A 25172-nucleotide genomic window follows, 5' to 3' on the forward strand; every position below is an offset into this window, starting at 1 on the left:
GAAATCTGACCGTTGGGTTTGATTACATACTGTTCTGCACCCAAACTAAAGAACCACCATACTACTTTGCAAATGAGATACCAATACTCCTCCAAAAATATTAACTTGTACCAAAAGAGTTCTCATATCAAGTCTATTTTATTTTGTTTTTGTTAAGTTATCTGTGCAGTCAGTTTAAAAGAACAGTTAACATGATGAATACAGACAAACCACGGAAGCATTAGGTACAGTATCTTTTAACAGTTAACACTGAAGACGCAAATGACTACATTAAACACATTCTTTATTCTGGCTGTTGCCAAACAAACTGAAGTTGAAACATACATAGGTCTGGGTCAGTGTAAACCTAATGCTAAGCAGCAAGTTGCTCACTGATTGCAGCGCAGTATATAGCATTTACTGCAAATAGCTACAGCAGCAGTGCTTAATGAATGAACTGCATAGAATTAGCCTTGTGGGCAGGTGTTAAATAACCATGATAAAAATCATAATGGCTTCCTAACAGGTCTGAATTTTGCAATAGTCATAAGAAAAATCCTACAAGAATACAACTGTCCTCAGTTTTCTCCTGAATTTGTAGCCATTATTTACCTACTCTTTTCAACCAGCCTATATTATGTGCTTGTTCTACGATCCCTGGCAGTAGCCTTTTCAAATAAAGTGTTTCACATACAAAGCAGATAACTGCTGCTCACTCAACCATTGCTACAAAAGTGATATGAATATATTTTAAATTAATTGACCAAAACCAACCAGCATATTCAGTAGAATGGTTGCAATAAGGCATATATATTTAAAAATAAATCTAATTAAAACAAAGATTAAATCAGTCATTTATATTTTTGCCTTACAAAATGGTTTTTTTAGAATTGTATTAATTAAAAACTAAGTGCTCAGCTACAACTAAAATACTTTAGATGTACATTGTTAAAAAAAAGTCCAAAACAAAATTTTTTGAAGACAAGAACATGAGTTCTATTGGACTGGTAAAACTTAATACCTTGGACCTGCTCACAGGCACATGTTCACATAAATACACCCTTGTTTTATAGGTGTGTGTAAAACCCCAATATGCCAAAGTTTCCACATGGGACATGTGCAGAAAACCCTTTTTATTTTCTCCTATTCATATTATACATTGACATCTTCATCACCGAAGCCACACAACTCACACTATCTCTATAATATAAATCTCATTGTCATGCTGCTACTAGGAGCATGAATGTTATGTTATAGGTGGATTTAGTGTTACTGGCAAGTAGGTCACATCAGCATTATTAATTAGTAAGAGTGTTGGCTATTTTTCACAAAATGACAGACAGACTAGATGAACTCCATGTGGGGGAAATGTTGATCAGAAAGGCAGGACAAACTTGCTTCCCAGAGTTCTATATTCATTAGTTTTAATTTCCATGTTATTGCATACTTCCAGGTAGAAGTGTCAGCACTGAAACTTACTGGGTTTCCCTCATCAACTTACTCAAGGCATGAGGCACAAGGACTTTCGAGTGCTACCTTGCTTGGTATCTGTATAGCTGTAATTTCACATTTTTTCACAGCTGTTGAAATTAGAGCCTGTCTGTGGGTTTCCATTACCTCTTTCAGCAGGAGAGATTAGAAATGTCAGCTTTTTGCTGTCTGTGCATTTCCTATGTGTACTTATATTTCAGTTAAAACTGAAACGTACATATAGTAGGAATGCTTTATATCAAGATTATAGTCCTTTTGCAGACTAAAATTAATGAGAGTTTACAAAAACGTATGTTCTTAATGAAAAGATTAAGAAAATCTGCTTAGAACTGTTCGGTTGAAGGTATACTGAACATCAAATGGACTATACTGTTGAGTATGTCCTAACAGCAAACACTTGAAACAAGCAGGAAAAGGAAACAATGTTGTTGAACAGTTTGAATACAGTACAATGGGGATATTACCTTAAATCAATAGCCATTTCCAGTTCCCATTCTCACCAGTAGGAAGTATGGAATAGGAAAAACTATTAATATGTTTTACATGTGTTTTGAGGATATGTGCAAACTGATGTGTAACCATGCTTGAAAGTGTAATCCTGTAATAAAGCATGTTTATACATACCTGCTGGTAAACAAAGAAAGAACATAGAACTTGCAGGGAAGGGTCAAGGACATCCATTACATATTTTAACACTGACACATTAGGAAGAAAGTTTATGTCAGCTGTTTGTGGTATATTTCAGTGAATACTGTCATCTTCAAATCCTAACACATTGGCTTTCAAATAATATCCACAGATAAATTAAAATATAAAGGCAGTAAAAATGTGCTCTTCTCCCAGACATAGGAGTCTATTCTATCAAAGAGCTAAGCATTGCTATTGTCACTAGAGGTTCAAGAGAGTTTGTCCACAGATGTAGGATTCATAGTTTGTAGTTTTAAGACATTTTCCTGTAGAGCAGAATCTGAATGCAGGGAAAACTAAGGAGAAATTAAACAAATCAACAAGATGCATCCAAAGTTTATGAAAGGAAGTCAAATGAGCTTGTTCCAAAACACAGACACTGTTCTTTTTGTAGCTTCATCCCCCAACATCCCCCTTCAGAGGCAGCACCTGCTTATTCTTCCTTGTTTGATACACATTAAACTCTAGTTTACAAAGTTGCTAGACTGCTGCAATGTGGGATTTAATTTTGCTTGAAGTACAATGCAAAAAAATAATAATAAAAAAAGGATGTTCACCTGGAGTACAATTCAGGTACTGAAGAACTGGGAGAATCTGCTAAATTGCTGATACAACCAGTAACCACCACCACCAAACATGAGGTACTAAACACATTGCTACAATACTATTAAAGTGGTGTCCACCAAATTGGTCACAAATTCTTCATAATAAATGGCGCCAGAAAAAAAAAATCTGGTACCAAATACCTGATGTAAAAATGTTTACATTTTAAAGTGAGTTAGAACTGTGCTTGCCACTTTAGGATACTAAACAGTGAAGACACTTAACCCATGCTGCACCTCCCCATCTCCAGTAAAAATGGAGTCAGAGATTCAGATGACAAAACACAGACGTCTAGCAGAATAGTTTTACCTGTAACCCTTCTTGTGTCAAAACCAAGAAGCCAGGTATGGTCACCTGATTAGGTTTTTCTTTAAGGAGATAGTTACAACCTCCACATCACGTGCATCTAGTACGGATTCTCTCATGTACAGAAAAGGTTACTAAACCTCATTTTAGAATACCATGCAAGCAGGATATCCTTTGAACATCTTTCAAGTTTACATGCATTGACAAGTTGAAGAATATATATATATATATTTATATTTATATAGCTGAATGAAATGCAGAAATAAAATTAAATTTTACTACAACTAGTTGCAGTGCTGTGAAATAAAAATAAAGTTCGGAACCATTTCCAGTCTGACATGCTTACCCTGTTCAGACGAATGGAAAGGCTAGGTCTAGGGACCAGGAAACCGCATCCATTTGCAAGGGCGAGAGCTACAGCAGCTCAGCCTTTTCTAGGCGGAGAGATTCTCCCCCCACCTTCTTTTTTCTAGTTCTATATGGCTTACCATTAAAGCCCTTCCTGAACCGCTACTAAAGTAGTGTATATCTGAAATCCAAAAGTAAAGACTCACAGGTATTTGGCTTTTTTCAGCCCATTGTTTTTAGTAAAACCAAACCGCTGAATCACACAGAGCAGCAGAAGTGTTTAATCTGTTCATAGTTGACTATTTTTTTAAGTTGCTTCTTCTGCTGGTGCCCTTCTTTGCCGTGCCGATTTCTGTCTACCTCTCTGTGGAGTGGGTGGAGTCTCCTGTTCAGCTTCAGACTCTGAAGGCTCATTATCCCCCTGCTGGGATCCTGTGTCTCCTATCAACTCTCTCAGGAACTTGAATTTAGATAAAAACAGTTGCCACACCACATACCAACCTATGGGAGACAAAAACCAAAGAGTTACTCATTTATGTTATACAACTTCATATTTTTCCAACGTACAAAAACCCAGGCTACAAAAAGTGCATTCATCAACTGCTTACCAGCGCTCGGAAAAGGATTACCCCTTTCCAAAGATTTTAAAATGATCTACCAGTTCTCAATTTGATTCAACTAGTAGAACTCTCGTCTCTGGACCAGAAGAGGCCAAGTTCAAATTCCAGATTAGGACTTGAGCTCCCTGTGAACGTTAATATGTCAGCATAGCAACAGGGGGTAATGAATATCGCACAGTTATGGGTATCATCCTTCCAGTGTTAAAATGAGCTTCCTTCTTAGTTTCTTGACTGGCCATGACACTTTTTCATCGTAAAAAGATAAGCCCAGCATTTCTAGCCTAAACTTGCTCACTCAATAAATAGACCAGAATACCTCGGTCTCTGCATAAACTATTGCTGAATGCGATCATGCTTTGGCTGTTTTACTACACTGCTAGTTTTATAACAGGTGTGGGAAGATCTTAAATTAGGATTTAGTACAAACCACAGCTCTGTTCTAGAATCAGACAGACGAGGTTCTCATTCTTCTAGCCCTCAAAATATTCTGAAGTGATACTTCAACTGGAAGAGTTGATCCCTTCAGTTCAAAAGTCTTGCTTAAACAAGGTACTACCTCATTTACCCTTCCAGGATTCCATTACAGAAAAGTTAAAATGATCAGGGAACACTATTTAGTATTGGACAGCTTCTCCCACCCCGACCTCCATATACAGGGAAGGGACTATAAAAGGCAATTTAAAACATGTGCTGTTTAATCAGAACAGCAAATTACAGTAGTTAGTCTTCATTTTTAATGCCCTGCACAGCCTACCCCCAATCTAACCATTATTTTGAACAGGATATCAAGAGGTCATCTTTCGATTCTTACTACTGAGGGCATTCTGCGCCAAAAAATTAAAAATTCCGTGCACAATATTTTAAAATTCTGCAAGTTTTATTTGTCAATAAATAAATGTAGAGGCTCCAGCATGGCAGCGGGAAGCACAGGCCACTGGCTTGCTGAAGGTGGGAGATCACCCTGCAACCCCCCACTCCCAGGACGCGGACTCAGAGGTGAGGCACCACCCAAACCTGACAAAGCACAAGGCTTGGGCCTGCCCCAGAAACACCCTGTGACCCTGCCCCTCTGCGCCAGGCACACCAGGTGTGGAGAAGGCAGGCTCAACCAGGTAGGATCCAAGTGTGGAGGGGCTCAGTGTGGGGGGGATTCAGGTGTGGGGTGAGAGGATTTGGTGTGGAACAATCTGGGTGCAGGCAGCTCAGAGGGGGGATCTGGATGCACAGAGACTCGTGGGGGGGAGGGTTCCAGATGGAGGGGCAAGGGGACTCTGCAGAGGCTTCCAGGTGAAGGTGGTTGGGGCTCAGCGGAGGGGTCTGAGCATGGGGAATCTCAGCGGGGGGTTTTGGGTGTGGGAGGAGTATGGCCTAGTGGAGTGGGGGTCTGGGTGCAGCTAGTTGGGGGTCAGTGGTGTGGGGGCTCAGGATGGTGCAGCGGGTGGGGGTTTGACTGCAGGGAACTCAGTGGGGGGTGGTATGGGTGCAGGGGTGGGGGTTCAGAGGCAGGTGGTGTGGGTGCAGGGGGGGATCCAGGTGCAGGGGCTGAAGTTCAGTGGGGTTGAGGTTCAGGTATGGAGGGCTAAGGGGGTTCTGAATGTGCCCAGTGAGGCTTGGCAAGAGTGTCTGGGTATGGGAGGTGCGGATGCATGGGGGTTGGGTGGATGGGGGAGCAGTTCCCTGTACAGTGAGCCCCCTCCCAACGGTTGAGGAGCGATGGGGGCATGAAACAGGGGAGGATGCTGAGCTTCCTGCAGCTGGGGGAGGTTTTGTGGGGTTGGGTCTGACACAGTCCCAGACACTCCTTGCAGGGAAAGAACAAATCCCGTCCTCTCCTGCCTCCAGTGCAGACAGGACTAGCAGCTGATGCTGGCTCAGGGTAAGAGCCACTGGCCCGGTGTCCCCAGCCCCGAGATGATTTACCTCTCTGCCAGGTTCTCCGGGTGCCTGAAACAATGTACCTGCACTGCTAGGGAGAGGTGTGTGACTGCTCTTACAGCTTCCCTTTGCTTCCCTGTCAGAAAGGGATTTTTCTGTGGGAAAGCAAAGAAATCTGCAGGGAACATGAATTCTGTGCACACGCAGAATTCTCCCAGGAGTAAATTCTGCTCTATCAATGTTTCCAGTCTTCAATGCCCAACTGTTACATTTTCCAAACCAACATCTTTATGCTGTCTTCCATGCCTCTCCTCAAGCATGGAAGGATCTCCACTAAATATCTGAAAAGCCATTTTATTGTCTCCCATATCCTTCCTTAAAACTCTCCTCTGCCATGATGCCTACAAAAAAAACTTGACCATATTTAGGGAAGTTACTGAACTGTGATTACTGGTCTTGTCGGCTAGCATTGTCTCATTGTTTCCCTGTGCTCCCTCTTTCTGCTTGTTGCATCCACCTGTTGTCTCTAACCATATACTTCAATCGTAAGCTCTCTGAGGAAGTGACTATCTCTGTTATGCATTTGCAAAGCATCTAGCACAATGGGGTCCTGATGACTGGGACTCTTAAATGCTACCATCATAATTAAGGCTTCAAGTTTGTCACAGAGGTCAGAGAAGTCATGGATTTCGTGACTTTCCATGACCTCCGCGACTACTTCAGCAGCCGGGGCACCTGGCTCTGGCATAGCTCAGGCAACCCTTGTGGCAGTCGTACTGGCAGCTGCTGGGGCAGTCTTGGGCTACCGTGCCCCCCTTGCCTCACCAGCAGCAGTGGAGTTTGGGCATGAGAGGGGGCTGGGGCACAGGACTGGGTGAGGCAGGCTCTGGGCAGCTCTTACCCGGGGGGGGGCTCCCCAGAAGCAGTGACTTCCCCCTGGCTCAGCTGCTAGGCAGAGGCGTGGCCAGGCAGCTCTGTGGTGTGCGCTGCCTCCACCCGCAGGCACCACCCTCACAGCTCCCATTGGCCGCAGTTCCCAGCCAATGGGAGCTGTGAAGCCAGTGCTCTGGGTGGAGGCAGCACACACCACAGAGTTGCCTGGCCACGCCTCTGCCTAGCAGCTGAGCCAGGGGGAGGTCGCCAGTTCTGGGGAGCCTCCCAGGTAAGCACCACCCAGAGCCCGCCTCACCCTCTCCTGTGCCCCAGCCACCTCCCACACCCAAACTCTGCTGCTGCGAGGGAGGCATGGAGCCAGGTAGGGAGCCTTATGGCCCCGCCAACTCGCCCCTCCCCCGCCAGCACCCGGGCAGCCCTCCCCCAGTCCCACCCACCCTCAAGTTTTAGTCAGAGGTATTTTTAGTAAAAGTTATGGACAGTGATTTGAAAAATTATGCTATATAAAAGTGTTATGTGTTATACTAGAAATGTTAGTTTTATCCTGCTTAGAGTTAATCATTAATACTTTGACTCACATCATGAACTGGGAAAATCCTGTCAATCCCAAATTTAAGTCACTGGCCTATATGAATTTTAATTACCTTTAAAAAATCTTGTTTGCCCAGAACTAGCAGAACCAGTCCTGATTATTTATTTTAGGTGTTACCAGAGAATGATAATAGACATCCTTTAAATGTGGACAATAACGCAAGGCTCATCAAGGAAGATGATAACAATACAGAGACATCTAGGGAATCAGTGAGTGTGAAAGATGATAGTTCTCTCTCTGGAAAGATAGATTTTAAAAAGATTATTTTTTGTGCCCTAAGATCATGCATACTTCAACTGGCTCTACAGAATCTGTAGTTAAATCCTATTTCCCTCACTGGCCCAATTTTTATAGAAAAGCAATCAAACAATGCAAAGGCATGTTAGTTTCTACTCACAGGAGAGAGAGAGGAAAAAAACAATAAGTGTGTCAAATGAAAACAGAAAACTACCAGCAATATACATATTGCTAGGATTAAAACTGTACTCATTACTACTAGTTTTCTATTTTCATACACATTTAATATAGATAAATGATACTCAAGATATTACAAACAATTAAAGAAAACCTATGAAGCAGCTATGAATCTCCAGTTCTATAGGTCCTCATTCTTGCCACTAAATCATACACTAAGATTTGATTTTTTTTAAAAAAGATGTAATGTACTTTATTAGACCTTACAAACGTATATATAAAGAAAAAACAGACAACAAATTGTCTATTTTTTTCCCTAGAAGCCCTTCAAAGAAAGCCAATTCACATAATAAAGAGTACAGTTTTAATTCTAGGGACAGCAGAGAACAAGATATCAAAATATTTAGCATCTTCCACAAAATTAGTATAAGGTGCTCTAGAATAACTCATTTAAAAGATGAACGAAAAGTACTGAAATGTATTTAATACCCTAGATTACCAGCATAAATGGGGCACTGAGCACATCACTTGGTATTACACAATAAGTGTTCCTTTTATTTTTGCGAACTGAGCCATTCATCTTACAAATGATCATTTGTATATCTACAAAACTCTCTAGTTTAAGACAAGAATTTGGACATTTTAGATAACCAGCCAATTCAGACCTCACTGAGCAACTAAGAATCTACGGTCAACTAAGTACACTGAATCACTATACAGATTTAAAAAGCAGTGCAGGATTTTACAGAAAACCAACGTCTTGATACTAAAGAGATGGTCAATTTGAAATCTAGTCATTTATATTAAAAAAGTTAGAAGTACTCTGAGGTGCGACACCTGCTCCCAACTGTCACTGTCAATTGTGGAGGTTTTACAGCCATTTTCTTATTTTCTTCTCCCACAGGTTCTCTCCCCTTGTTGCTGTGTAAAAGGCATACCTAAACATGTAAAACTGACTGATTGTCCAGGGGAAACCCTGGAAGTGTCCCCACATAATGTAATCAAAGTGGATAAAGCCTTTTTTTCTAATTGCTTTCAGTCACAGTGTAAGCTCTGATTTAAGAAAGTGTTATCTGAAGCAATACTAAATAAACAGATTCAGAGAAGAGTGATTTTTAAATTGTCTCTCTTTAAAAACATAGGTGTTATACTGGAATTGCTGAATGCCTGTAAGGACACAAACTGTTCCTTAGATATAACGTGGTCAGGAAGAAAACTGACAATCAAAACAGATTATGGAAAAAAACACAGAGGCCTGTCAGCATTTTCAAGAATCTCACTGAGAATGAGAAAAAGAATTGTGAAGAGCTCAAATACTATGGTAACACAGGCCATGTACATGCAATAGACATAGTATGTGTGGCTTGGTTCCACAGGGCTCTTTGAGCTTGACTCTCCCTCAGTGCAACTTTTCAAATACAGTCCAGGCCTATTTCCTTCCCAACAGGAAAAGAATTTATCGCCTTGCTAGCTCCTCTTTACAAACACGTTTTAAAGACAACTTCAAAGGAAAGGGCATTTTCTTTTCAACTGTCCTTAGAAGGACAATGTTGGTTTAGGTCTCTTAGGCTATGTCTACATTAGAGACCTTACAGTGGCACCTCTGTACCCATGCAGCGGCACTGCTGTAAGATCTCTTGTGTAGCCTTTCTATGCCAATGGGAGGGAGCTCTCCCATCAATATAATTAAACCACACCCAATGAGTGGTGGTAGCTTCTCCCGCTGACCTAGTGCTGTGCACACCACAATTATGCTGGCAAAACTTATGTCACTCAGAGGGGGATTTCCATACCCCTGAGTGACATACGTTTTGCCAACTTAAGTGGTAGTGTAGACACAGCCTTAGATTTTGAAGGTCTGCAAAATTAATTAAAGAGTTATGAAACAACTGAATGTAGCATTAAAGAACAGCTTGTGTCGTAAGTGTGTTCCTGTCTACAACTAAATTCAGCCTTCTAAAATAGTACACAGAAGTCCCCTATCTCAATGTTTGTTAAATCTGGTCTGGTTTTTTGGGGAGGGGGGTGGGGTTATGCAAGATGTAAGTCAAACCACATCCTGCTAGTCAAAAATTCACTAGAAATTTTCAGCACACATCAAAATGTACCTCTTTGCAGTCACAGTGTAGCTCAATGTGTGCGTATTGTGAGGAACTAAATCAAGTACAGACAACAAATGCCCAAGTTAGTAATATCACAGTTCAGCTTGCCTGACACTTCATCCTAACCTCACTTTCTGGACTGTGCTTCAATATTGTCAAGATCCCACCATTCACAAAAGAGTGTGTGCTGTTACATATAAACGATTACGTTTACTCAGGTCTGCATGACCTGAATAAACCTGTTTGTTGTCTGATGTGGCACACAAGTTTGATGACCATAGATCTTGGCATGTTAAAGCTTTTTACTACCAATGACAAGAGGCACGAGACGACCAAGGCTAAAGCAGTAAAGTGAAAGAAGGCAGGCTAAAAAAGATTGAGGAAAGGAAGGATATTAAGCCAAAAGGGAAAATGGGAGGGAGGGAGGGAAGGAAGGAATTACTGGGGAAGCCAAAATCTGACCTGATGGAAGGGAATGAAGAAGAAAAAGGAAAGTCCTGAAATAGGTAGCAGTAAGACAAACAGATGGGGAAAATTATACAGATTTAAATGACTGCTATTTGAGACCCAGGCTGATACTTAAATTAGCTGTGTAATAACTGGGAGCATGCGCTCGTTTCACGGCACCAGGAATAGTGCTTTTCTCTAGGCAGAAGAGTCCCGTGCCTTGCTGCTGGAGCCCCTTACACACTGGAGACATCTCAGCTCTTCTACTGACCTGTTAGAGCTCAAGCGAATGAGGAGTGGCATACTCCCCTTACAGCAGATCCTGATGAGAACAGAAAAGTCACACATGCTGAAGGAGCCTAAGCTCCCATGGGAAAGGAGCTGCTTCAGATCTCACTCTTCTCCTTTGCTGCAGTATAAGGTGGAGGCATCCAGACTACTGAACAAGGCTCACTCTGCCTTGATCAGGAATTTGGTCAGAAACCAGCAAAGAGGATGGAAGTGGGAGAAATTTGAAACTCCTACCTGCTCACTACCACCAGTCTTAATAACTCAAATGGGCACACAAAGAAAACAGGATAGCACACAAATGGCAGGGAGGAAAAAGCAGAAAACAATAACAAAATCATAAATAGTTGAGAAGAAATGAAAGGAAAAGGAACAGAAGCAAAGTTGCTAAAAGTGAAGTTCAACTTTAAAGAGTGACTGACAAACAGCCATGTTTACAGTTTCTCAATCATTTCTGTAATAAATGTGCTCAGTTTACCAATAGATTTTTTTTCTAACTGCAAGAGCTCCCCCACCCCCTATCTTTCTCCTCCCCAAGGTTCAACCAAGGCTCTGAAAGGCATCAACTCCCACTGATGACAATGGGAATTGTGGATACCAAGTAATTCAAGATCAGGGCACCTATTCAGGGATTTTTATTTAAAAAACAATGTAGGTGCCTAACTTTAGGCATATATGTTTGAATATTTTGGCCTATGTCTTTACACAGCTGAACATTTAATTTTTCTAATGTGATTAATTCCTGTTGACATTTAATGTTTTAGATTTTTCTCTTTTCTCCATAGAAGAGTGGTAAAGACTAATTTAAGTTGCATGATAAAAAACAGAACTAATTCAGCATAGCACACACTAACCATATTTGTGTTAAAGAGTGGAAATTCAAATAGCACTACACATGTCCACCAGATCCAAGTGTTAAATACAAATTTGTAACTACAAATAGGAGTTGTACACATCATCTTTGAAACATGAATCAGACATTTTTTCCCATTTGGTTAAACCTTTAAAAAATTTCTGTAATTAAATAAAAGAATATGTAGTGCCAGTATTATTCCATTAATATGTTAGGAACAGACAATAAGCAAAAAATGAAATATACTGATTACAGAGTTCAAAGTGTATACCACTAAAAACAACATTGTAACAGGCCACAAGATTTGACTTCATTATGGCACGAGGAGTAGTCCCCCTACAAAACTTATGCCCCAATCCTGCAAACATTTAAGTACATGCTTAACTTTACTTCTTTGAGTGGTCCCATGGTAGGGGGTCAGGGCAGGGAAGTAAGGTGAAATCAATGTAGCTGTGGTGAATTGTGAGCTTTCATGGACAGAGACCATGACTTCTTTCCTGTGTCTAAGTGCAAAGCACATTGTGGACACTGGGGGGAAGAAAGCAAAAATAAATTTAACTGTGTTAATGAAGTAGTGAACTTTTTAATGGTGTCTACTGTATATGTCTATATGCATGCAAACATTAATAGAAATTGTAAGTTGCCTTGCTGAAGCAGATTTGTTTAAATATTTGTTAAATGCTTAGTAGTAAATAATAGTTTTAGCTAAAGCATTGTATTGTAACGAGTGATGTGATATTAAACTGCTTTTTGAGACTACTACACTAACAGATTTAAACTCGGTATTGAGTCTTCCTTCGTAACCCAAGCATGCAAAGCTACCTCAAATCACAGGAAGTGTTCAGCAGTTTGATGGTGTGGAGAAAGGACCATGTTCAAGTAAAAACTGTTTGACATCAGTTGCTGTTATACGGCAAGTGCTAAGCAAAATGGTATGATGGGGTACCTTATGGCACAAAGAACATATGCAAAGAGACACAAAGGCTTGGATTCCTGAATGGACGATCCACCCAAGACTGCTCATTTGGACCTATGGGGGTTTGAATTTGAAGGATCGTCTGTTGTCTCATATCAGTGTAAAGGCTCTGCTTATTTGCAAATCAGCAAATTTTAATAGTCACCAACCAATGAGAATCAACCTTTCTTTAGGAAAATAACTAAAAATTACAAAAGCAAAACAAGATTAAAAATGGTTTAAAAATCAAGATTTCCTGAACAAACCCCCCCCCCCAAAAATCCCCACACCACACCTCACAGCCCAAAACCAAAACAAACCCCACAATTTTTGATGCAAAAAGAAAAGGAGTACTTGTGGCACCTTAGAGACTAACCAATTTATTTGAGCATGAGCTTTCGTGAGCTACAGCTCACTTCATCGGATGCATACCGTGGAAACTGCAGCAGACTTTATATACACACAGAGAATATGAAACAATACCTCCTCCTACCCCACTGTCCTGCTGGTAACACCATCCTGATAACACCATCCTGGCCACTATGGATGTAGAAGCCCTCTACACCAACATTCCACACAAAGATGGACTACAAGCCATCAAGAACACTATCCCCGATAATGTCACGGCTAACCCGGTGGCTGAACTTTGTGACTTTGTCCTTACCCATAACTATTTTACATTTGGGGACAATGTATACCTTCAGATCAGCGGCACTGCTATGGGTACCCGCATGGCCCCACAGTATGCCAACATTTTTATGGCTGATTTAGAACAACGCTTCCTCAGCTCTCGTCCCCTAAAGCCCCTACTCTACTTGCGCTATATTGATGACATCTTCATCATCTGGACCCATGGAAAAGAAGCCCTTGAGGAATTCCACCATGATTTCAACAATTTCCATCCCACCATCAACCTCAGCCTGGTCCAGTCCACACAAGAGATCCACTTCCTGGACACTACAGTGCTAATAAAGAATGGTCACATAAACACCACCCTATACCGGAAACCTACTGACCGCTATTCCTACCTGCATGCCTCCAGCTTTCACCCTGACCACACCACACGATCCATCGTCTACAGCCAAGCTCTGCGATACAACCGCATTTGCTCCAACCCCTCAGACAGAGACAAACACCTACAAGATCTCTGTCAAGCTTTCTTACAACTACAATACCCACCTGCGGAAGTAAAGGAACAGATTGATAGATCCAGAAGAGTTCCCAGAAGTCACCTACTACAGGACAGGCCTAACAAAGAAAATAACAGAACGCCACTAGCCGTCACCTTCAGCCCCCAACTAAAACCCCTCCAACGCATTATTAAGGATCTACAACCTATCCTAAAGGATGACCCAACACTCTCACAAATCTTGGAGACAGGCCAGTCCTTGCCTACAGACAGCCCCGCAACCTGAAGCAAATACTCACCAACAACCACATACCACACAACAGAACCACTAACCCAGGAACTTATCCTTGCAACAAAGCCCGTTGCCAACTGTGCCCACATATCTATTCAGGGGACACCATCACAGGGCCTAATAACATCAGCCACACTATCAGAGGCTCGATCACCTGCACATCCACCAATGTGATATATGCCATCATGTGCCAGCAATGCCCCTCTGCCATTTACATTGGTCAAACTGGACAGTCTCTACGTAAAAGAATAAATGGACACAAATCAGATGTCAAGAATTATAACATTCATAAACCAGTCGGAGAACACTTCAATCTCTCTGGTCACGCAATCACAGGCATGAAGGTCGCTATCTTAAAACAAAAAAACTTCAAATCCAGACTCCAGCGAGAAACTGCTGAATTGGAATTCATTTGCAAATTGGATACTATTAATTTAGGCTTAAATAGAGACTGGGAGTGGCTAACTCATTATGCAAGGTAGCCTATTTCCCCTTGTTTTTTCCTACCCCCCCCCCCCAGATGTTCTGGTTTAACTTGGATTTAAACTTGGAGAGTGGTCAGTTTGGATGAGCTATTACCAGCAGGAGAGTGAGTTTGTGTGTGTATGGGGGTGGGGGGGTGAGAAAACCTGGATTTGTGCTGGAAATGGCCCACCTTGATTATCATGCACATTGTAGGGAGAGTGGTCACTTTGGATGAGCTATTACCAGCAGGATAGTGAGTTTGTGTGTGTGGTTTTTGGGAGGGGGGTGAGGGGGTGAGAGAACCTGGATTTGTGCAGAAAATGGCCCAACTTGATTATCATGCACATTGTGTAGAGAGTTGTCACTTTGGATGGGCTATCACCAGCAGGAGAGTGAATTTGTGTGGGGGGGTGGAGGGTGAGAAAACCTGGATTTGTGCTGGAAATGGCCCAACTTGATGATCACTTTAGATAAGCTATTACCAGCAGGACAGTGGGGTGGGAGGAGGTATTGTTTCATATTCTCTGTGTGTATATAAAGTCTGCTGCAGTTTCCACGGTATGCATCCGATGAAGTGAGCTGTAGCTCACGAAAGCTCATGCTCAAATAAATTGGTTAGTCTCTAAGGTGCCACAAGTACTCCTTTTCTTTTTGCGAATACAGACTAACACGGTTGTTACTCTGAAACCTGTCAATTTTTGATGCATTATCTTAGCAATGAATGCTAAATATCATTTTCACTCTGCTATTCCACCATCTTTTTTATGATAAATATAACTGATACTGTATTTTTTAACAACTTATAGAGATGACTGAAAAATTCTGAAGTGTTTGAAACAGTCAAAAAGATTCAGCAAAAGTTTTTCTGAATTTTTGCATACATAGCTAACTCTGCAATTTGAATCCACATGTATTCTCTCTTCCCTGGGCCATGCATACTACGGTTTTGTATGTGAATTAAAAGTATTGAAAAAAGGGCCCAGAATAGTTTTAAAATCCCAGCTTCCCCACCAAGTTTGGTTTGGTAGAAAAAGGGCTCTCCCCTACGAACGGTGTCGAGTCACTACCTGACTTGAGTGAAATGGAAAGAAGTTAGCTTTATTACTACTATTACAACAATTTATATGGTGACTAACATTGTGGCATGTAGGCATATTGGGCCCAAACCAGTACAATCAAAATCAATGGGAGTTTTAACATTAACTTCAGTGGCAGTAGGGTTAGGTCCTTCTGGGAAGAATTAATCTACTGCTGAAGACTTCTAACACTCACAGAAAAAGAATTATAGCAAGAGGCAATATAAATATTTAGACTATTTGCCAAAACAACGAACTTGGAGAGAGTGTCTGGTAAATCATTTTTTACCCAAGAAAACACAGTTATTACCAGAGACTCTTCTACTTACGTTACTAGAAAACTCAGGGCCCAATCCTGCCTACATTCCAACACAAGTACCCCTAGTCGTGTGTGAAGTCTTGGCAGGATAGGGCTCTAAAACAATGGTTTTCAAACTTTGGGTCGCGACCCAGTACTGCATCACAGAATACAAGACACTGGGTTGCCTTGCTCAGCACCCAGGGACCCTGGCAGCCGGCCAGTAAAAACTAGTAGTCCCTACCTGTTCTGACACCCCACTGTGCCCTGGAAGGTCCGCCTCCTAGGCAGGGGGGGACCACGGGGCTCCACACGCTGCCCCTGCCCCGAGTACTGGCTCCGTTGTGGGGGGTGGGACCTGCAGGCGAGAGCCATGCAGAGCCACATGTGAGCCTCCGCCTAGGAGCCAGACTTGCTGCTGGCTGCTTCTGGGGCACAGCACAGTCCATGGTGCCAGGACAGGCAGGAAGCCTGTCTTAGCACCCCTGCTGCGCTGCTGACTGGGAGCCACTGGAGGTAAGCCTGCGCCCCAACGCCATGTTCCAATCCGCTAACCCAGCCCTGAGCTCCCCCCAACCCAGAGCCCCCTCCTGCACCCCAAACCCCTGCCCCAGACCAGAGCTCCCTCCCATACCTTGAACCCCTCATTCCCAGCCCCACCCTGCAGGCCTTACCCCTGCACTCGAACACTCTCTTCCCCAGTCTTGAGCCCCCTCCCACACCCCAAACCCCTCATCCCCAGCTCGGTTGTGTCACGGGCATCAACAACTTTCTTTAACTGGGTCGCCAGAAAAAAAGTTTGAAAACCACTTAAATTCAGCCAAAATTTTACTTAAGAAGAGGAAGCTCCACTGTCCTTTAAGCATTTTTAATCAATTTAATACATAATTTTATTTTCTGACCAAGGTAGGTAAAAAGCATTTACGCAAAGAATTTCATAAGACTCTTTAGTTAAGTTCTTACCATGTGTTACATATGGGGAGAGAGAAAAAGAGAGGGGGATGCCTGAATATTACAGAATAATACAGTTTCCACGATATGCATCTGAAGAAGTGAGCTGTAGCTCACGAAAGCTTATGCTCTAATAAATTGGTTAGTCTCTAAGGTGCCACAAGTCCTCCTTTTCTTTTTGAGAATAATCCTAGTCTTTCAACATCACTCCTGTTACATACTTTTTACATAAGGTCTGCACTCCAATCAACATTTACCATGGTAGTGTAAAGAAAATGAGGAAGCTGACCAGATTGCATCTTACAGAGCATTCAAAACTCTTCTCTTTGTTTCTTTGATTTTTTAAAATACAACAGACACCTATAGAGTATCCTTAAGTGCCTCTCTTTATGGGGCTCCATAAACGTCCTTCCGTTAGTCTCAAATTAACCTCAAATTAGTTGTTTAAATTTTTTTTTAAAAAGCACAATTTTCAGTAGGAGGCTTTTTTAGTCATTCACTGGTATTTCTATTGCCGTTAATACTGTCCTATCTGCAGAGCATAACTGTTCAGCAACACGTTTCCCAAAAGGATGTCAACTTTGGAGCAAAAAGAACAGAAGTACTTGGAAATGCAGTGCACCCCACCCCCCCACATTCTAATGCACCCCTCCCCTCACGAACACTGCAATGCACCCCGCCCCCACCATTTGGATACCATTAAATTAGGCTTGAATAAAGACTGGGAGTGGATGTGTCATTACACAGTGTAAAACTATTTCCTCATGTCTATTACAAAAGGTTTTTTTTCCTCTCCTGTTGGTAATAGCTCACCTTAACTGATCACTCTCCACTGAATGCATCCGATGAAGTGAGCTGTAGCTCACAAAAGCCTATGCTCAAATAAATTTGTTAGCCTCTAAAGTGCCACAAGTCCTCCTTTTCTTTTTGCCACTTCAGACTAACAGGGCTGCTACTCTGAAGCCTCTCCTTACAGTGTGTATGGTAACGCCCATTGTTTAATGCTCTCCGTGGATATAAAATCGCTTTACTGTATTTTCCAGCGTAGGCATCCGATGAAGTGAGCTGTAGCTCACGAAAGCTTATACGCTAATAAATTGGTTAGTCTCTAAGGTGCCACAGGTCCTCCTTTTCTTTTTGCGGCTACAGACTAACACGGCTGCGACTCTGAAACTTCAGACCAGTGTAGTGAATTCAGTGTCTCTCCCTGACAACATTTCAAGGCTCAAAGATCTGGGAACACGCCAAGAGAGCGCTGCGAGCAAGCCCCACAGCGGGGCACCAGGCTCCTCCCCACTCCCTCCCCCGGCAACGCCGAAGCGGGCTCGGCGGCGGCGAGGGATCGGGGCAGGGACTCACACGCAGAGACCTAGGGGCGCGTACTCACCGCACAGCATGAACAAGAGCACACAGGCCAGCGTGGCCACGATCACCAGCAGCGTCAGCCCGACGCTCTGCCACATCTTGGCTGCCCGGAGCGGAAGGCGCTGGGCGCTGTTACCCGCAGGGAGGGCGCAGCGGCAGCAGCAGCAGCAGCATCACCGCGGAGCATGGAGGGAGGCGGCTGGCCGCGCTCGCTGCGCCGGAGAAGCAACTGCGGGCGCGGGCGGTAGTCAGGAGCCACCCCCAGGACTCACGGCCGGCGGGGCCAGGCCGGAGATGGGGGAGGGGCAGGCACAGATTTAGGGGCGGGGGATAGGAGGAGGGGGAGGGGGGGTAGCGGCACTGGGACCCCAGGGGGCACAGCGGGGGACGCGCCCGGCCGCCGCCTCAGACCTGCCGGCGGGGAGGAGGTGACGCCCCGCGTGGCTCCGCCGCCGGCCGCCTCTGGAGGGAGCCGCAGCCCCGCGCCCCGCCGGAGGAGCGGCCCCCAATGACAGAGGCCGGGCGGCGGCGGCGGCAGCTTCTCTCCCTGACAACCCGGCGCGAGAGGCCCCCCAGCCCAGGGGCGGGACGCGGGAGGCTGCGTAGAAACGCGTCACCGTGACGTCAGCCAGCCGCGCAGGGCACGCTGGGAATTGGAGTCTGGCGGCGGCCGCGGCGAACTACGGTTCCCGGCACAGCCCGCCGCGGCTGCCGTTAACGCCCCCCCCCGCCCCCCGTGGCCGGCCTCCGCCTCTGCCCCGCGCATGGTGTCCGGGCGCTCGCTCCTGGCTCGGGCCCCGCCTTCCCCTCGCCGTGTGCCCAGCCTCCGTGCTGCGCCAAGCACTGCCCCAGCCCTGCACAGCCCATACCCCGCCACAGCGACCCCGCCCTTCTGGTCATGCAGTGTCCCCCTCCCCTCACGGGCAGTCTAATGCGCCTCTCCCCGCACTCATACTGCAGTGCTCCCCCACCCCTCCCTCTGCAATACACCCTGCCCCTCACTCACACTCACACTGCAATGCACCCTCCCGCTCTGCAATGCACCTCCACCCCTCATCCTGCAATGCACCCTTCCCCTCATTCACATTCACACTGCAATGCATCTCCACCCCTCATCCTGCAATGCACCTTTCCCCTCATTCACACTGCAATGCATCTCCACCCCTCACCCTGCAATGCACCCTTCCCCTCATTCACATTCACACTGCAATGCATCTCCACCCCTCACCCTGCAATGCACCCTTCCCCTCATTCACATTCACACTGCAATGCACCCCCCTCAGTCACACTGCAATGCATCTCCACCCCTCACCCTGCAATGCACCCTTCCCCTCATTCACATTCACACTGCAATGCATCTCCACCCCTCATCCTGCAATGCACCCTTCCCCTCATTCACATTCACACTGCAATGCACCCCCCTCAGTCATACTGCAATGCATCTCCACCCCTCACCCTGCAATGCACCCTTCCCCTCATTCACATTCACACTGCAATGCATCTCCACCCCTCACCCTGCAATGCACCCTTCCCCTCATTCACATTCACACTGCAATGCATCTCCACCCCTCACCCTGCAATGCACCCTTCCCCTCATTCACATTCACACTGCAATGCATCTCCACCCCTCATCCTGCAATGCACCCTTCCCCTCATTCACATTCACACTGCAATGCACCCCCCTCAGTCACACTGCAATGCATCTCCACCCCTCATCCTGCAATGCACCCTTCCCCTCATTCACATTCACACTGCAATGCACCCCCCTCAGTCACACTGCAATGCATCTCCACCCCTCACCCTGCAATGCACCCTTCCCCTCATTCACATTCACACTGCAATGCATCTCCACCCCTCATCCTGCAATGCACCCTTCCCCTCATTCACATTCACACTGCAATGCACCCCCCTCAGTCATACTGCAATGCATCTCCACCCCTCACCCTGCAATGCACCCTTCCCCTCATTCACATTCACACTGCAATGCATCTCCACCCCTCACCCTGCAATGCACCCTTCCCCTCATTCACATTCACACTGCAATGCATCTCCACCCCTCATCCTGCAATGCACCCTTCCCCTCATTCACATTCACACTGCAATGCACCCCCCTCAGTCACACTGCAATGCATCTCCACCCCTCATCCTGCAATGCACCCTTCCCCTCATTCACATTCACACTGCAATGCACCCCCCTCAGTCATACTGCAATGCATCTCCACCCCTCATCCTGCAATGCACCCTTCCCCTCATTCACATTCACACTGCAATGCATCTCCACCCCTCATCCTGCAATGCACCCTTCCCCTCATTCACATTCACACTGCAATGCACCCCCCTCAGTCATACTGCAATGCATCTCCACCCCTCACCCTGCAATGCACCCTTCCCCTCATTCACATTCACACTGCAATGCATCTCCACCCCTCATCCTGCAATGCACCCTTCCCCTCATTCACATTCACACTGCAATGCACCCCCCTCAGTCACACTGCAATGCATCTCCACCCCTCATCCTGCAATGCACCCTTCCCCTCATTCACATTCACACTGCAATGCATCTCCACCCCTCATCCTGCAATGCACCCTTCCCCTCATTCACATTCACACTGCAATGCACCCCCCTCAGTCATACTGCAATGCATCTCCACCCCTCACCCTGCAATGCACCCTTCCCCTCATTCACATTCACACTGCAATGCATCTCCACCCCTCATCCTGCAATGCACCCTTCCCCTCATTCACATTCACACTGCAATGCACCCCCCTCAGTCACACTGCAATGCATCTCCACCCCTCATCCTGCAATGCACCCTTCCCCTCATTCACATTCACACTGCAATGCACCCCCCTCAGTCTCACTGCAATGCATCTCCACCCCTCATCCTGCAATGCACCCTTCCCCTCATTCACATTCACACTGCAATGCACCCCCTCAGTCACACTGCAATGCATCTCCACCCCTCACCCTGCAATGCACCCTTCCCCTCATTCACATTCACACTGCAATGCACCTCCACCCCTCACACTGCAATGCACCCCCCCCATTCACAGTGCAATGCACCCCTCCCCTCATTCACACTCACACTGCAATGCACCCCCGCTTAGGGTGACGAGGTGTCCTGTTTTGGACCAGAATACCCGCTCAGAAAGGAATCCTTACAGCTCCAGTCAGCACTACTGACCGAGCCATTGTATGTTCGGTTTGCAACGCCACAGCGGGGCTGGCAGGCAGGCTCCTTGCTAGCGCTATGCCGTGGCCTGTGCGGCTCCCAGATCAGGAAGCAGCCAGCATGTCCAGCTCCTAGACTTAGGGGTTGCCAGGGGGGTCCTCATGCTCCCCCGACCACAGGTGCAGCTCCCATTGGCTGGGTCAGGGCAGGGGAGGAATTAGCGCCACTCGCGAGTGCTCCACAGGTGGCTCTTGAGGGGTCGCATGACGTGTGCCTTTCCCGCTGCTTCCCGGCCCTCTTCTCCTCATGCTTCTCGTGTGGCTGCGCTCGAGCAGCAGCATGTGCCCTGCTGTGAATCGCGGTCTGTCGTCCCCTCGCTGGCACCCAGGAGTCGGACGTATGTGTATCCCCATCTCCGAGTGCTGGGAATGGGGCTGCATACCCATCCCCCTCACTGCATCCCTCCCCCCACCATCCCTCTGTGATTACATCCCTCCCTGTCCCAGCTCCCGCACCCCATCACTGGGTCGCTTCCTTCAGTTGCCTCATTACTGTTTTGCTGCCGCAGTAATTTATACCAGGGTTAGTTAAGGACAGAGGTTATCTGATCTCTGATTAATGTTCTTCCACTTGCCTCTCTCCCTCCGGCCTCCCATATCTTCTCTATAATGTGACAGCAAAGTCAATTTGGTTCAGCTGTTGCAGCACTTTTATTTCTGTGCCAGGTGAATTCAAATTCCATAGGACCAGAGTTTTTGGCTCCTTTCACTATTGCTAGTATAGTGAGGCAGCTCTTTCCCTGCAGAGAAATTTTAGAGGAAAACTGTAGTTAAAAACAAGGGTAAGGGAGGAGGCGATGTGTTCCGGTAACTGAAGCACTGACCTAGGAGTTAGGAGACCTGGGTTATAGTACTGGCTTTTGCCTCTGACCTGCTGCGTGACCTTGAGCAACTCATCTTTGCCTCATTTTCTCCAACCATAGAATATGCCAAGACCCTCCTTTATAGATCACTGTGAAATCTATGAATGCATATACTTAAAGTATTATTAAATGACTGAACATTTGTATGTCTGAAATACACTATGATAGAAGTATTATCCAGGAAGATGCCATCTTTACAATCTCAGGGTGAAAATCATTCTTTCCTCTTTCACAACAGCTAAAGCTTCTTCATGTCCTGATTATTAGCTCTCAACCTTCTTCTCTCTGGCCACTCCACCATCCATATAACCACTTTCCCGTCCATCCTCCAAGGTTGGCTCTGACTTCACAACATCAAGTTTGAACTTCTTGTCCTTCCTTTTCAAGTCCTACATAACTCCACCCCCGCCTACCTTCCCAATCTGGTATTTTAGTGCATCTCACCCCTCCCATTTTGCCTTGCCAACATGTTCCTTAATGCACATTTTCTCAGCTTTCTCCACCAATGATTTTGTACTCCCCCACCCCATGCTAACTCCTAGTCCTCAAGGTCCCAATTCTCACCCACCTAGCCACTCCTCACACTTCATTCATGATTCTTCCTTAAGCATCTCTTCTTCCCCAATGCTCAAAAAAGGCAATAACAGCTACCATTTATATCTCAAAGTGCTGTACTAACATTAGTTTAATTAATCCATACACCCTCCTGTGGAGGTGTTTTTTGAGGCCCAATTTGTTTGGAACAATGTTCTACATTTTGGAGTGATATATAGATACTCAGTAACTGTGGCAGCAAGAATGCAGTTCCAGGAAATAAAATGAAAGACCAAAGCAGTTCATAGCATGCCTCAGGTTGCACCACACAGATGGACAAGTTTGTAATTAACATCTGTTCAACGTGAAAAATGAACTGCATTTCCTTAAAGCACCCTCCATCCTAGAGGAGAGAATATAAAGTGCACAGAAATCAAACTGGAATGCAAAGCAACTGCAAAGGTAATTGCTCTTAAAAGAAAGTCTGGAAAGACTAGCTTGGCTTATGAGCCATTGCAGCAGGAATGGCTGCCAACAATCAACAGCTCTGAAACACAGATGTTCTAAGCCTTTTGGTAGTTAACATCTCTGACAGGCTACAATGCGAGGAACATGAGAGTAACATGCTACAAGAACTGAACAGAAAAGAACATTTAGCCTATCAGGGAAAAAGGCTTCCCCTACAGCAGTCTATTAGATTGCAAAGTCCCTCACCAGACTTTTAAGGAAACTAAGTAGTTATGATATTCATAGACTCAAACTTTAAGGCCAGAAGGGACATTATGATCATCATTCTAATCTGATCTCCTGCACATCAGAGGCTGCAGAACCTCATCCACCCATCACCTCTGGTTGAGTTAATGAAAGCCTCAAATGATGATTTAAAAACTTCAAATCAGGGGCGCCGGAATGGGGGGGGCCAGGGAATCAAGACCCCCCCCATAGGGTTGCCAACTTTGTACTTGCACAAAACCAAACACTCTTGCCCCGCCCCTGCTCCACCCCTTCTCCAAGGCCCTGCCCCACTCACTCCATTCCCCCCAGACCTCCATCGCTCACTCTCCCCACTCTCACGCTCATTTTCACTGGGCTGGTTCAGGGGGCTGGGCTGCGGGAAGGAGCTCTGGGCTAGGGCAGGGGGTTGGAGAGTGTGTGTGTGTGTGTGTGAGGTCTCCAGCTGGAGTTGCGGGCTCTGATGTGGGGCTGGGGATGAGGGATTTGGAGTGCAGGAGGGGGCTCTGGGCTGGGCAGGGGGTTGGTGAGTGGGGTGGGGTGTGAGGGCTCTGGCTGGAGGTGCAGACTCTGGGGTGGACCTGGGGATGAGGGGTTTGAGGTGTTGGGGGGGGCTCTGGGCTGGGGCTGAGGGGTTCGGAGTGCGGGAGGGGGCTTTGAGCTGAGGCAGGGGATTGGGATGAGGGGTGTGGGTGGGTGGGTTCCGACTGAGGGCGCAGACTCTGGGATGGGGCTGGGGATGAGGGATTCAGAGTGCAGGAGGGTGCTCTGGGCTGGGATCCATGGGTTTGGAGGGTGGGAGGGGAATCAGGGCTGGGGCACGGGGCTGGGGCCTGGGAGAGGGTGAGGGGTGCAGGCTCCGGACCACTTACTTCAAGCAGCTCCTGGAAGCAGCGGCATATCCCCCCCTCTGGCTCCTACACAGAGGCGCAGCCAGGTGGAGGGGGTACATGCCAGCTGCTTCCTGGGAGCCGCACGGTGTGGAGGCTAGCAGGGAGCCTGTCAGCCCCACTGCGCGGTAGCACCAACTGGACAGTCAGTGAAAACCTGGGCCCTATTATTATTAGTAGCACTTATCCTCCATTCTATATCTCAGAAATTAACATCTCTCATAATCACACAATTGCCAGTAGTATTTATTTCATTCAAACATTAAAGGGGTCTCTTTTCATATCCAAATTTCATATCCAAATACCCAAACGTTATCACAGGGGAGACTTTTTTCCCCAAAGTGATTTTGACCCGAACAGACTTTTTTATCCTTTCCACCACTTCTAATTTCTTCACAGTTTATCTCATCATTAATATACAATGCTACTTCACCATCTTTACCTTTATTTTGGTCTTTCCTGAATGGCACATGCCCTTCAATACCTGTACTGCAGTCATGACTGCTATTCCACCATGTTTCTGTTAGCCCTATAATACCTGATTTCACTTCCTGCACCAGTAGTTCTAATTCCTCCAGTTTGTACACCAATGCACAGAGCTTGGCTAACAAACATCTTAATTGTTTCTGCTTGGCTGTCAAGGTTCCTCCCCCACTCTGAACTCTAGGGTACAGATGTGGGGACCTGCATGAAAAACCTCCTAAGCTTATCTTTACCAGCTTAGGTCAAAACCTCCCCAAGGTACAAAATATTCCACCCGTCGTCCTTGGATTGGCCGCTACCACCACCAAACTAATACTGGTTACTGGGGAAGAGCTGTTTGGACGCGTCCTTCCCCCCAAAATACTTCCCAAAACCTTGCACCCCACTTCCTGGACAAGGTTTGGTAAA

The 25172-nt window shown here is 45.7% G+C and overlaps 1 protein-coding gene across 4 annotated transcripts; it reads right to left on the bottom strand.

Moving 5' to 3' along the window:
• Positions 1 to 119: 119 nt before the first annotated feature.
• SMIM13 (small integral membrane protein 13) lies at positions 120 to 18598 on the bottom strand. Of its 4 annotated transcripts, none has more exons than XR_012157332.1 (4): positions 18053 to 18598; positions 11890 to 12027; positions 3621 to 3915; positions 120 to 2453 (listed from the first exon to the last, which is right to left on the bottom strand). XR_012157332.1 is itself a non-coding variant. In XM_073332058.1 (3 exons), the coding sequence occupies exons 1-3, from the start codon at positions 18126 to 18128 to the stop codon at positions 3722 to 3724; spliced, it is 408 nt and encodes a 135-aa protein (XP_073188159.1). In that variant the 5' UTR covers positions 18129 to 18598; the 3' UTR covers positions 120 to 3721. The 4 variants fall into 4 exon arrangements, 2 of the variants coding, with proteins under 2 accessions (XP_073188159.1, XP_073188160.1); XR_012157331.1 differs by having other exon boundaries at positions 3413 to 3915; XM_073332058.1 differs by having other exon boundaries at positions 120 to 3915.
• Between the last annotated feature and the right edge of the window lie 6574 nt (positions 18599 to 25172).

This window comes from Lepidochelys kempii, chromosome 2 (assembly GCF_965140265.1).
Source record: "Lepidochelys kempii isolate rLepKem1 chromosome 2, rLepKem1.hap2, whole genome shotgun sequence".
Classification (NCBI taxonomy): Eukaryota; Metazoa; Chordata; order Testudines; family Cheloniidae; genus Lepidochelys; species Lepidochelys kempii.

What these genes read in the sequence shown, in the direction of transcription:
- SMIM13 (XM_073332058.1), bottom strand. Translation starts at nt 18,128, where the DNA reads ATGTGGCAGAGCGTCGGGCTGACGCTGCTGGTGATCGTGGCCACGCTG. An exon ending in GCTCTTGTTCATGCTGTGCG is followed by an intron (nt 12,028 to 18,052) that starts GTGAGTACGCGC and finishes TCTTCCCCCCAG; the next exon opens with TGTCCACAATGTGCTTTGCA. An exon ending in CCATGGGACCACTCAAAGAA is followed by an intron (nt 3,916 to 11,889) that starts GTAAAGTTAAGC and finishes TGTCTCCCATAG; the next exon opens with GTTGGTATGTGGTGTGGCAA.